General features: G+C 36.9%; 1 protein-coding gene across 2 annotated transcripts in view; it reads left to right on the top strand.

Annotated features, from left to right (window-relative positions):
* GPC5 (glypican 5) overlaps positions 1-13,949 on the top strand; it is a 585,152-nt gene that overhangs the window by 78,629 nt on the left and 492,574 nt on the right. For both annotated transcript variants that reach the window (XM_064408451.1, XM_064408450.1), the window contains exon 3: positions 5,561-6,255. In XM_064408451.1, the coding sequence (XP_064264521.1) occupies positions 5,561-6,255 (695 nt within the window). The remainder of the gene's footprint in view (positions 1-5,560; positions 6,256-13,949) is intronic.

Here is a 13,949-nt window from a genome sequence, read left to right as displayed (position 1 = left end):
TATGATTGCTAATTCCTATTAATATTCCAACTAAAGCTGTCCTACACCAACTTCCTTGTGTCCTGATGCTGAAAAAAAAAGCCCCAAAACAAGCCCCAACTAAAAATACAACACAGCATGACTAAACCAAACTCCAAATCACATGATATGTAGGAAACTCCTTAAGTACATAAATAATATGCCACTGAACACAGAATAACTTGGGCAATGGTCAACCAATTCTAATTCAAGTTTATTGAATATTTGTGGTTTTTTCGAAGACAGCTAAATTACATTCAAGACCAAACAAGACCTGGTAAACTAACATCTGTTATAAGTACTTTGAGCTATAAAAGCCTGAGGTGCATTGCTATCCTTTGGCAACACAAAGTTGGTTATGCTACAGGTTTGGTCTGTTATACGTGTTTTCTTACTGACTTCATTGGTGAGCTGGCAGCCTATGAAATGGATTAATCTGAAATATGTGTTAATGAGGAGCAGTTTCAGTGAGTCCCAAATCTATCTGACTGGCACTTAGCCTATTGATCTCTCTCCCATATAACCTTCACAGGTAATGCCCTAATTAGTTCATTCTTTATAATTCATTTATATGTCTGGAAGACATGATTCTTCCAGCTCATTTTTCTGATATGCTAAATGATTCAGGGATTTTGCATTATATCTGTCACTTGGTAAATAGGAATAGCTACACTGAATTTCCCACCTATACATAGTTCTCTGTTTGATGTATTTTAAAACAACATAGAATGAATGCAATGCTGTGTGGATGAATTCTTCTCCACTATTTTTTCCATAACTTGAATGCCTTTTGCTAACCTGGCTGTAACTTGTACTTGAGACATTCATTGTGACTCTAGAAGGACAATGCAGGCAAGGTACTGCAATCTGAAGATTGTACTATAAATCTTCAGAAGTGGGAGTATGATGCTTCTGGTTTATTTGTGCTACCCATAAATGGAAGGAAAACCTACAAGATCACCAAATATCAATGGCAGCTAGCAAGAGTTTCCCATAGAATTTTTTCAAATAATAATACATTTATAACAGGTTTTTCAGGTTTACTTGGATTTATTTATTGATTCCTGTATATTATGGGCTGACCCTTCAGATAGTCCAGGCTCATCAATTTTGCCTCTCCTCTGGACTGTGAAAGGCAGTCTTGCTAAATAAAATGTCATAAATCAAGGATGGATTTTAACCTATCTGGTTATAATTTATTGAGTGCTATATGTTACCCTAAATGTGAATTAATTTATCATATGTAATTTAGGCTGGCGAATTATTGCAAAATTATAAGACTTCACAACTTGTTGGACAACTACTAATACTGGATTTTTAACTTATTAGACTATCTCTGCATTAAATACCTATGTGCTTCAAAAGGCAGTGCTCAGCATTTAGAATCATGCATTTTCTCATTTAGCAGATTTATAGAACATCCGTGTAAAGAAAGGGTAAACTTAAGAAAATGTAGTTGTTTTACAACATCATGGTTCCATAGAAATGTATTTGAAATTAATTTTCTAAGGTACCTATAGTATAAAGAGACTTTGCCAAAATTACTACAGATGAGAATTGCAGGGCTGGTTTCAAATCTAATCCAAATTCTATTTCATTCTATGCAGTATTTCCATTAAATATGATTAATGTCCAGGAATAAAAAACTGGACTTGTTCTCTTTGTTATAGTAAACAAAATGTGTATACTTATGATTTTTATTTTAAACACGCTTATCCACTGGACTAATTGATACCTTGGAACGTCTTTGTAACTTAGAACTACCCATGACTCTATGGAACTGAAAGGCTAAAGGAAGAGAGCAAATCCTTTAAAGCAATGACCTGATAGTTATTTTTACATCACTTTGTAATCACTTTGTTAAACACACTAAAAATAATGTATATATGCTGGTATTAAGTATCAGCTGAAAAAATGCTATACATAAAAAAACCCAACAATTCTCATCTACAAATTTCCTAGCCTCATGTTTTGTTCTTAGTAAAATCGGGAAGAGAAATACTACTGTTCTTTAAAAAAAATTAATTAGTTAAAATATTGACCACCCTGAAATTTGACTTAGTAGTGTACAAACAATTGTTTTAATTGCCACCAAAGAAAAACAAAATTGACATGTCATCTGTAGGAAACACTAGAAATTGTTAATAGTAAGGCTGCACAAAGTACCTATGGGATACTCTCTAGCAGTTAATATGAAGATCTCATAAATTATGGAGATAAGAGACACTGGCCCTGAAGATTAAAAAATCATTTGATAACATTAGAAAGAGCTTATCTAGCTCATCTTAGTTGTACTTAAAATGTATTTTATATGTATTACATTTATACTGATTGAAAACTCATCACTTCTTTTATGTTGCTGAGTAATTATTGTTGATTATGTTAGTCTCAGCCCATAGATTTAAAAGATAAACACATTGCTACAGTTTGCAGTATTGAACCAGTCACTGGTTCAATACTGCAAACTGCAATACTTGACTTGTCACTGAAGTTTTAGAATGTGTTGTAAATGACAAAGATTGCCATTGTAAGGTATTCACAGGAACTATTCAATATTAAAAGTAAACATAAGTGTGATTTGCTGTCTGTCAGCAAATTTGCTGAGAGCAAAACAAATCTCTGAAATAGCCATGGTTATAAAGTAGAAAATAAAAACTATTTAAAAATTCTGTAAGAAATCATGAAATGACAATTAAACAGCATGATGCAGAATTGTAAACACAAGTGGCCAGTATCATCACATTCTATTTAGAAAGGCAGAAACAATCATTAAATTATATAGTTGATGATTGTACTCATTTATCTGGGGTTTGCTGAGGCACCAGCCATATAGTTCAATATTGAAGGTTTGTTATTGTTTAGACCACATTGTAAAATCTATTGATTGTCCACATGCAGCATGATTAATTCTTTCAACTAATATTTGTGCACTTGGTAATAGGATACTGCAGCCATGGATTGTAACAGATATTTAGGTCACAGACTTCATGGTTTCCATCTAGGAAAAGTAATAATAAAAAAACTTTAATATTCTTCACATTTTATTATTTTAAGCCATCTAAACCAAGCATCAATTTTACTTAATTTTTTTTGTATTTGCTCTTCTGGGCTGCTCCAGGATTTTATATGAAGGGTTGTCAAGTCTGTGATAACTAAATAGCTAGAATTGAGTTCAGTGGTCTCAGCACAGCCATCTAGTACCATTTTAAATATAAAATATTTATAAAGAGCCTACAGATATGACACAAAACCTGCAGAACACACATGCCCTTTTGGACAGGCAAATTAAAAAAAGTGGCATCTAACATTAGAAATGCTATCAAACTCTATTAGGTGACTAAATAAAGTTTCTTTAGTATGACTGCTTGTTGTTTGCATTCCTTATTTCCCCCAATAAAAATGAGACGTATTATAGTTAGATATTTAATAATTTAGGGCTGTAATTTAGTTTCCCGTGTACCTGTGCCTCCATGGGAGCTGGGTGTCCAAACTGCCTGTACAGCTGGTGGAGATCTCGTCCTTACTTCAGGTGCTTTAAAGTGGGCATCATGATCAATTTAATTTGCCCTGTCTGATTTGTTGTGCCTCATTGTCTGCTCTAGAAGGAAATGGGTCTCCTGTAGCTCAGGGGTGAGGGGCTGGTGGAGGTGTTGGGAGTTGAAGAGGTACTCAGCTGGCACTTCTGCATGTTAACTCACAGGATGAAATCAAGAAACTTTTCTGTGTTGAATAGGTCTCCATTGGTGGGAACACAGTTTCATGAAGGGTACTGACTTGAGGAGTATGACTTTTGAAACAAATGAATCTCTCTAATTTTTGACATTATCTCTTTGACATTATGATATTTGGCATCTAGGAATGATTATAATGAAATTCACTTAAGGAGAAGTTCACATATGTATGTGACATAGCAATAAAAAAAACCACCAAAAAACCACACAAGTGGGATGCACTTTCTGACTTTACTGTGAGCTGTCAACACTTTTTTCTTACTTGCGTGAATGCTAGAAGAATAGAAAAGAGAACAGCAAATACAATTTAGGAGTGGTGTGAAATACAGATAGCAGAGGAATGATTGTGATTTAGCAGCATGTCTCCCTTTTATATTGGAGAAAAGACAGACTAAATACAACCTGTGTGTGATCTTTTCAGCAAAGCATGCAATTTCAAACTCTGTGCAGTCAGCAAGAATCCTTTCACTAACCTGAACTGAACCTACTTTTATCATAATGTAAGGCACTTGTGTGTAGGCATTTTTTAAATTATATGATAGCCAGTCTTGTCTTTTTTACATCTATTCTGTTTTTTCTACTATGCCTTTCAGTCAGTGACTGACCAGCAGACTTCAGATTGCTTCAGAATTTGCTTGACATGGTTTCACACTATTTGATTCTGTATGTAATATCACTGTTTAGACAGTATTAAATGTACTTCATGCTTTTCCATACTTTATTTTTAGTCTTACTTAAAAATAAAAGTGAAAAAAGATGCATGAAAACTTGTAAAACTTGAAGTAAAAGTTACTGAGTTGTAGCCATTCAGTGTATAAAATAGATTAATATTTGTAATATGTCTTTATGTGTTGCTATTCTCAACTCTAAGGTAAGTTTATTTTTTATTCATATATTTCTTCATTGCCTTCCCTGAAGTGCAACCTTCTCAGGCAGATCTAGGGAATTCCTCAATATAAATACTCTTTTTCTGTTTTGAAAACAGATGTTTTTTTCTTACCTGCAAATCATAGATCAAGTTAGAAGAGGATATTTTTCCAGTATACTTAAAGTGCTTTATTAGACACTACTCAGAGTATTTAAGGATTACCACCTAAAATGTGAAATGCAAGTTTGTCCAATCAGGCTTTATTCATTATGCATTTCTTGAGGCTTAGCAAGGGATTATCCATCAGTTCCTGAGGAAAGCAGTTCTTGATCATACCAATTGCCAGACCAAACAGCACTGTTTGAAATTATGTTCTCATGTGTATTTGGAACATCTGCTTTCTCTGGAAGATACAAAATAAAAACTGATCTTTAAAAGTTAGGTTTTAATTGAATTGAAAAGTTGTTTATATTGTTTAATGTTACTTTTGCCCATCCATTTAGGATGGTAAGAGGAATGACTTGGAGTTACTGAGAGCATTCAACTGTTTATTGCAATTTGCAGAATGAATTGTGAGATGAGAGAGCTTATGTGTTTATATACATGGACAGATACATGTACAATAAGACTTGGCTGTATTTTGTAGCTTACTAAATCAGTTTACATTTATTTCCTGTTACTTTTTTTAGGTTGTGTTTAATGTAACCTGCAAAGAAAACATGGATTATTAATTGTGTTTTAACATTACTTGTAAGTTGCTTCCCTATATTGAAAAGACAGTTGTCATAGTTTGTGAGAAGTTTGTCTCAAAAATTCTAACGCAAAAATTATTTTGGGATGTATGTATGTTGTCATAATGTAATTGTTTTATGTTCTTACTCTAGTTTCTTTTTTTTAAACTTTAAAAATAATGATTATTGAGTGATTGATTGATTTATTGCAGAAACCTTTGAAATGCTCATCAGACTGGCTGAGAATTACACAAGCACATTTTTCTGCAATGTGTATAGAACCATGGCTGCTGAGGCTGCTGTGCCTGTGCAGGAGTTTTTCACAGATGTTGGGCTCTTCTTACTTGGCACAGACGTCAGCACAGAGGAATTTGTGAATAGATTTTTTGACACCCTGTTTCCAGTAGTCTACAACCATGTGATTAACCCTGGTCCGACTGACATTTCCCTGGAATATGCGGAGTGCCTCCGAGCGGCGAGAAGAGACATCAGGCCCTTCGGCAACATTCCCAAAAAGGCCATAGGACAAATGGGAAGGTCACTCCTACCCAGCCGGACTTTCTTGCAGGCTCTGAATTTGGGGGTTGAAGTGATCAATACAACAGATCACCTGCACTTCTCCAGAGACTGCAGCAGAGCTTTGCTGAGAATGCAGTACTGCCCCCACTGCCAGGGGCTGACGCTGAGCAAGCCCTGCCTGGGCTACTGCCTCAACATCCTCCGGGGCTGCCTGGCTGGCCTGGCAGAACTGGATCTTCACTGGCAGGGGTACATCCAGGCCCTGGAGGAGCTCTCAGGAGCCCTGAGCGGAGCACACGGCATCGAGCACGTGCTGCTGAACTTCCATTCCCTTGTCCGTGACGCTCTGGTACAGGCTCGGATCAATGGGCCGGAGTTATCTGAGCAGGTAAGGCGCTGCTTTTATCCACACTTGGGGCGCGCATGAAAGTAGGAAAGCTGTCACTGATAGCTGTTATTTTTTGGCCATTTTTATGGTGAGGTACACATTTGCATCTGAGTTCAGCTTTATTTGACTAAGCAGTTTCTGGAAGCACAAAAGATACTTTTCATGAATATAAGAAAATTGTTTGATTGTTATCTTATGTGCACATTAGGATAAATGTAAACATCCCTTATTTTAGATACCAGTGGCCTGCCTTAAAGAACCTATGACTTTGCATATGTTATTTCCATAATTTTGGAAATTGGTATGTTTCAGAGGAAGCAGCCTAGTTAATTTGTAACATGAAATAAGTCCTTTCTTACACTTAAGAGAAAAAAAATTGTGTGAGAGCTCTGTTAGCTGTAAATGTGTGAAGAGAAGAATTTTAGGATACTGCTATGGAAAGTGCTCACTATTTAACTACTGGAGGGAAAAAGGCTAGTATATATGCTAATATATGAGGGTAGCTACCAAAATCCAAATTTTTCCTGTATTATATTTAATCCACAATTTTTCTCTGTATTCTTACATGCAGACTTAAATGACAGTGGCATATTCTGTATTAAGTACTGGATCGGATAGCTTGGTTTGGGGAGATGCCTTTAATTTTATAGTGCACCCTAAAGAGGGTGTCTGGGTGTCACTGTGCTGTGACATCAGCTGAGGTACAGGAGCACTTCTAGGACTGCCTCAAAATGTGATTAGTTGAAATTAAAGCAGTGTCTTCTGCTCAGCAGCTGACATGACCTCTGACAATAAACAGCTTGGCCTAATATCATAAATAGAGGTTTCTTCATTTCTTACTAAGACCCAGAGTCTGATAAAATGGGTTCTTCATCCTGCTGTAATCCATGAATAGCAGGGTCCATTTCTACAAATCTCCCACTATATCTGCTTTATACCAGCCAGATTCATGAGCCATAATATCCTGCTGCTCAACTTCCTTGAAAAAAGCTGTCATTTTTTTGGAAAAGGGTTTTTCATTAACATTTTGACTCAAAAGTGGTTCACTGATATCTCTTTAATTCCCAAGTTATTTCAGATCTGCACATGCCTTTTAGGGAAATACCCTGTTGTTCCTTTGATTTCTGTGGGATCTTCTTGGCCTACCATTTTCAGGAACAAGCTAGAACAAGCAACTAAAGGTTCAAGGGAAGGACTTGTGTTTCCTACTTCATCCTGGGTAATTTAATTTGAAAAGTTTTAGACTTGGATTTTCACCAGCAAATTGTCATTGGCCCAGACTTAAAAATCTCTCTGCACACTCATGTTTTCAAAATGAAAGGTTTTAGAGTCCAAAATAGTATATTTCACTGAATTTCAGTAAAAAATTAAATGGGTGAAGAGCCCTCCACTTAGTGTTTTTGCTTAATGACAATTCCATATTGATCCAAAATAAAGTGCTTTATTTTGATGTTCCAGAAAACTCCATGCCTTCCTTCTCCCCATCCTTCATGCAATGTAAGGAATACTAAAATTTCTTATGTAATGATATTTGTTGCTGTCTGCTTGTCAGAAAACCATGTGTTTACTGAGGCTACATTAAAATCATCTGATATAGAAGCATTTCCCATCTTCAAAACCCACATACTTAATTTTGACTCCATCTGCACCAGACCTAGACATCTCTTTCACCTAATTTCTCTGTTCTAATTGACCAGTCCTTTCTCTCTTTGATCGCTAGATTGGTCAAATAAGACTATAATGCAATGGTCCCTTGAAACGTGGTGATCTAGTCAGTATATTTCATGTTTTACCATTTATTAGGTATCAAGACTTAACTCTGACATGTAATAAATATAGTATTTTAGCTTTAAGAGGCAGAGGATGGGAATTTCATTGAAATTGACTCATTAATATTTATTTTATCTTCAGAGTGACTCATGAACTGTTTCAGGTTTTGATATGCAATTAATGCATCAGTGACTCTTAACAGACAAGGAAAAGATGATTATGAGCAAGGAAATAATGGTTTGCTTAGGCACGCAGCAGTCTCCACAGTTTTAAAAGAGAATTTCATTACTTTTTGTGAGTTTTAAAGAAGCGAATGGAGAAAAAAAAATTTAAATGTTTAGAAGTATCATATATGGGAGTGTTAATGGGAGAATCTATAGAGTATCTTGCTTAATGATACATGTAGTTGTGCAGTCTTTTTATTCATTCATGGCTATATTTGTGTAAATAACCATATGTAAAGGATTTTTTCTAACACTTTGCAGAAGTATTTTAATCTGATGTATATTCATGCTCTAAGCTCTATGTGGTGTGGAAAGAGCACTAATGCCTATATAGCATGGCTTCCTTTTACAAAACTTTTTTCTCTAGTAATTTACAGCTTGTTCCATTTTCTGCTTGGGTCAGCAGAGCAGTACCTAGTCTGTGTCCATTGGGAATTTGTCTTTCCCTTTCTTGTTACTGTTTCAAAATTGCCTTTAATTCTTCCTCCCACAGCTCTGCTGACTGACAAATGAGTGCAGCACCTGTTTATCATCTCAGTATCTGTGCATTATTTGATGCTGTTCTGCAGAATCTAGTGGAGATGTGTGGGCTGTGCAACTATTCATGTATTTCTGTATTTCCATACCTACATATTGTCATATATTTAATGTCACTTCTGTTCCTGAAGTCTGTATATGTCCATATATTGCTCAGTACATAGTGTACCCTATGCTTTTTAGGTGGAACAGAAATTTTTTAGCAAATATCTGTGTCAATGCTCATGCAGCTATAGCATAATAGAGGTTTAAGAGAGCTGCACCATAGAAAATAAGAACAGTTGCATTATTAGAGTAATCTGAAGAATAGGTTATGTAGTTCTTAGACTCTGGATAACAGCTGAAAGTGCCCATTGTTACAGAGCACCTTTCAGACTCATCCTGTGCTTCTTTTGTGCTTGGCTCAAGTTGGCACATTCTGGTCTCTGAACTTGTGTATAGCCAAAGAAATCCCTGTGGAGGGCCTCATGAATTCACAAAAGCTTTATGGCACATTTAAGTAAGCCTTACATACATGTGAAAAACCCCAAACCAAACCAAAATACCACAACAAACCAAAACCCAAGCAAACAAACAATCTATGGAATTTTTTTTACAAGTTATAGTGAATTGTTTCATGTCACCCCCCTTCTGTTATTGAAACCACTGTCAGTGTTAAGACAGAAGGACAAAGAGATATTTCAGCAAGATTTACAAAGTTTTGGTGTGGATGGAGCCTACTATCACCATAAGAGCATTTTCCCACTTCCTTTATGGATTAATGTTGCAGCCCCAGGCCATGGAAGAGCTGTGTCACTTCCAGTGTGATTCTACAGCAGTTCAAGCTGGTGTCACCCTGGATTGCCCAAATCCTGCTCTCTCTGGTACCATCCTCAGCTCTCTCTTCCCACCCTTTTGCCTTCTTGCCCGCTGCCCTGGCAGCTGAAAGTCCAGCTGGCTGAGGGAGTGTCTACTCTTAGCCAGAGATTCCTTTTGCTGTTTCAAGACTTGGGCTGCCACGCATTGGGTGACCCGCAAGGGAGAGGTCATTGGGATGGAACAGAGGACCTGAGAGGAGGGGAAATGAGTCTGAGGTCAGACAAAAAATTAAGGAAAAGGGGAAAGGAAGAAGAGAAAAGAGAAAGCTGAATTTCACAGGGCTTTATAGTCAAATCTTCACTGCAAAGTTTGCATATGAGTTTTGTTTTTGATTCCCAAAAGATCAATGGTGTCTGAGTTTAATATTGAATAAAAAGAGATGAAAAAGAATATTGATTAGTTGTTCATTGGCTATTCTGAGCACTGATGATTTTGGGATCTGAAGGAAAATGAAGTATGTGACCATGATACTAAAAGATACATATGCATATAAAAATGTGGGAATCAGAAACACAAAAAAAAAATCATAAAAATTCTGGCATTTCCTTATTTTGAAAGTGAGGAATTGGTGCTGCAAGTTTGGTAAAATTCTTGTTTCTATTTTTTATATGTAATATAAGCCTACAAAAATTCAGAATGTGATTTTCAAAAATGCTATGTTTTCACGGTATTCTGAGAAATTTCCAAACAGTTGGAGACAACAAAAGTATCAATATATCCAAATATTCTGGAAGCTGTCAAGTCCATTCTTCTCAGTCTGATCCTAAAAGACTATCTAAGTTATTTGTCTTCTAAAAAATAGGCATAATTATATTTTATTAAGAGCAACTTTTGTCTTGTTTTTTTCAATCAGCTGTCTAATACTGGAAAGAAAGCAAGATCTTTCTTGGGGCATAGAATGCTAGCAGAAAGACAAATTTAACAGACTTTATTCTAAGCCTTATTTTTCTTCCTAGTTATTTTTGCTGGAATTGACTAGCTATAAACAGCCAGAAGTGTTATAATAAAGTGATATCTTCAAAGAGAGTAAGAAGGATGATATAGGAAAATACAGGTCAGTCAGCCTTACCTCCATCCCTGGAAAGGTGATGGAATAACTAATCCTGGGAGCTATATTCCAAACAGATGGAGAAAAAGTTGATTGGGAGTAATGGATAACCTACTTGACATTCTTAATAGAATAGCTAGATTGATAGGATATGGGCAGGGCAATGGATGATGTCTACAAATTTACCAAAGTCTTTGAGACTGTCTCCTACAACATCCTTAAGTATAAATTGTCGAAATGCACAGTTTATACTGAAGGAAGACTGAAAAATGGATGGGTGAGCTGGGCCCAAAGGATTGTCACCAGTAGCACAAAGTACAGCTGGAGGTAAGTCATTAGTGCTCTGACCCCCAGGGGCAGATACTCTTTAATGTCTCCATTAATGGACAGGGTGATGGAACAGTTTACCCTCAACAAGTTTGCAGGCAGAACAAAACTGGGAGGAGCAGCTGATACACCAAACAATTGTGCCATTCAGAGGAACAAATGGCTAAAAAATTGACCTGAGGGGAATCTGATGAAGTTCAACAAAGGGAAAAGTCTTGTACCTGGGGAGGAATAACCCCATGTATCAACAGCTGCTGGAGGCTGACTGGGAAGCAGCTTTGGAAGAAAGGGTGTGAGGCTTCTGGAGGACACCAGGCTGGACGTGAGAAATGCACCTGTACAGTGCAGAAGGCTAACAGCCTCCAGGGTTTCATTAGGAAACAGGGTACAGGTAATGTAACAGGGTTTCATTAGGAAAACTGCTGCCAGCAGTTTGGGGGAGTGATCCATCCCTTCCCAGCACTGCTGAGACCACATCTGAGGTGCCCTGTCCAGTTCTGGGCTGCCCAGTGTGAGAAAGTTATGAGTGAGGCCAGCCACAAGGATAAATATCAGACTGGAACATCTTCCACATATGGAGAGGCTGAGAGATGGGGCTGTTGAGCCTGGAGAAGAGACTCAGGGGGAATCTTATCGATGTGTATAAATACATGGTATGAGCCACTGAAGAGGAAAAAGTCAATCTATTTTCAGCCATGCTCACTGACTGGACACCCAAATTTGACATTGTGGGAAAATTAATTATATTGTTCCTGTCACCAAACTATCTATATGGACTTAGCCTTGCACTCCTTTAACTTTCAGCAAGTGTGTGTTCCCATTTCCAATTTGTAAAAGACAACCCCCAAGTGAGCCACTTGCCATAAATTTCTTTCATACTTAAAAAAAAAAAAAGACCAAAAAACCCCAAACCCCTATCGTTTTCAGCAAAGCAAATTTTGGAATAAAATTGTGGAATTCTGTCTGATGCTTTTGGCATATGACTGTGCCATCATAACTTTGCTGAATTTAAATTACTTGATACATTGATGAATTTAAATTACTTCACAAGATCAATAGAAACTGATTGGTGAGAACTGCTGAACAGTAATTGGATTTAAAGTCTAACAGAATTGTGTTTGAAAAGAAGATTCCTGCTTCAGCTAACACAGAGTTAAGACCATCACCTTCCCTTTCTCTCCATTCAGATATACATCCAGCCATAGTTGTGAAAAACTGTACTGCTTGTATGATACATCTGTATTTTTTAATGTAACATGAAGTCTATTGCACTCATTACCTCCATCAAATTCAGATTGTTCTAGTGTTGTATTTCACTTACCCATTGTTTCATCATGGAAAAGCTTCTTGCATCTATCAGGTTTTTTTTGGAGCTAAGCTGGGTTTTGTTCATCAGAAAAGAGAATGGAGAACTTTGAAAACAAAGTGAAAATCACCAAATAAAGTGTTTATAGATTGTTTCTAACTAATGAAAAGTTGTTTTCATTAAATAGTAGGCTTTATTCCTACCTGAACATACTTAGCAATTGGACAGATCTTCCCATCTTTTTTTGTTTGATCCATCCAGTCCATATATTTCAGTAGCTTGCATTTACTAAGGTCTGGAGTATTACTGTTATTTCTGGTATTTTTACCACACACCATATATTACTACAAGTCCCTATGCTGGTGGGTTTTTTGACTGAAATCAGTGTTTATCCAATAACAAAACGATACCTGCTACAACATTTAACATAAAAATCGTGGCAACCACAACTCAGAGCATTTTGTGTGTTGGATGGCAGTCGTATGCCTAATGTTGCTGGATTATCCTCAAAACTGGTGTCCTTTTGCAGTGCAGTTCTACTTTTTTCTAATGTGTAGAAACAGGGCTTGAAATCATGCACAGAATATTGGCAGAGGCAATAATACATGCATAGTTATTTGCACATTGTGGAAAAACGGGTGTTAGGGTTATGATCTGCTCCTTCAGTATATCCAGGCATTGTCTCAAATGCAAATTGGAAAAATAAAATATGTACACGTTGCTGTACACACACTTGGTAATATCCTGGTTGTCTTTTATTTTAAGGTTTATGATACACTGGGAGATGTGTGGCAAACACTGGAAGCATTTGTTTCCATCAAGAACTTTTTAAAAATAATAGCAGAACATGAAACCATGAAGCCACAAAACCACGACTGTCTAAACAAAATCAGTTCCTTAGCTTCTCAGAATTCAAGTATATGGTATCTCAGCTTTTGGTAGCACTTTCAAGGTACATACCTTGAAAGTGCTATGCCTCTTCTTTTTTTTCCTTTTTTTTTTTTTTTTTGAAATGACAGAGGACATGTTTATCATCTTTGGTGAGAAGATGTTCAAATCCAATGTCAACTTCACGTCTCACACTTTTCTGAAAAGTGCTTTTTTAAAATTCATTTGCTGAATTGCCCAGATTCCTCCCCTGTGTGTCCCACAGTGGAATTACTTGTATGGGCTGCAGTTGCACTGGCAAAAATCCCCAGTCCCTGAGACCCCTGCAGAACCTGGGGGACTGAGGGGTAGTGGAAGAGCTGGAAATGAAGGAATGAGATTTACCTTGAGATGAAGGAGGGAGAATATAGGAAAAGGGTGTTTCTAGTCTGAACTTTATTTCTCACTGTTGTGATATCCTTTTAATTTGCAATATATAGTCTTTCCCAAACTGAGGCTGTTTTGGCCATGATGTTAATTGGTGAGTTATCTCCTTGTCTTAATTTCAACCCACAAGCTTTCTTCTTATTTCTCTCCCCTTATTCTTTAGGAGAGGGGAGTGAGAGAGCAGCTGGGTGGACCTTTGGCTCTTAACCAAGCCCAACCCACCACAGTTATCAACACACATACATGGCTTTGGCAAGCAGTGCTGAGTAGCGCAGGTTTGCATGAGATATGCTCAGTCTAGACTGCCAAG

The sequence above is a fragment of the Passer domesticus genome, chromosome 2, assembly GCF_036417665.1.
Source record: "Passer domesticus isolate bPasDom1 chromosome 2, bPasDom1.hap1, whole genome shotgun sequence".
Lineage (NCBI taxonomy): Eukaryota > Metazoa > Chordata > Aves > Passeriformes > Passeridae > Passer > Passer domesticus.
This window is presented reverse-complemented; position numbering and strand designations above follow the sequence as displayed.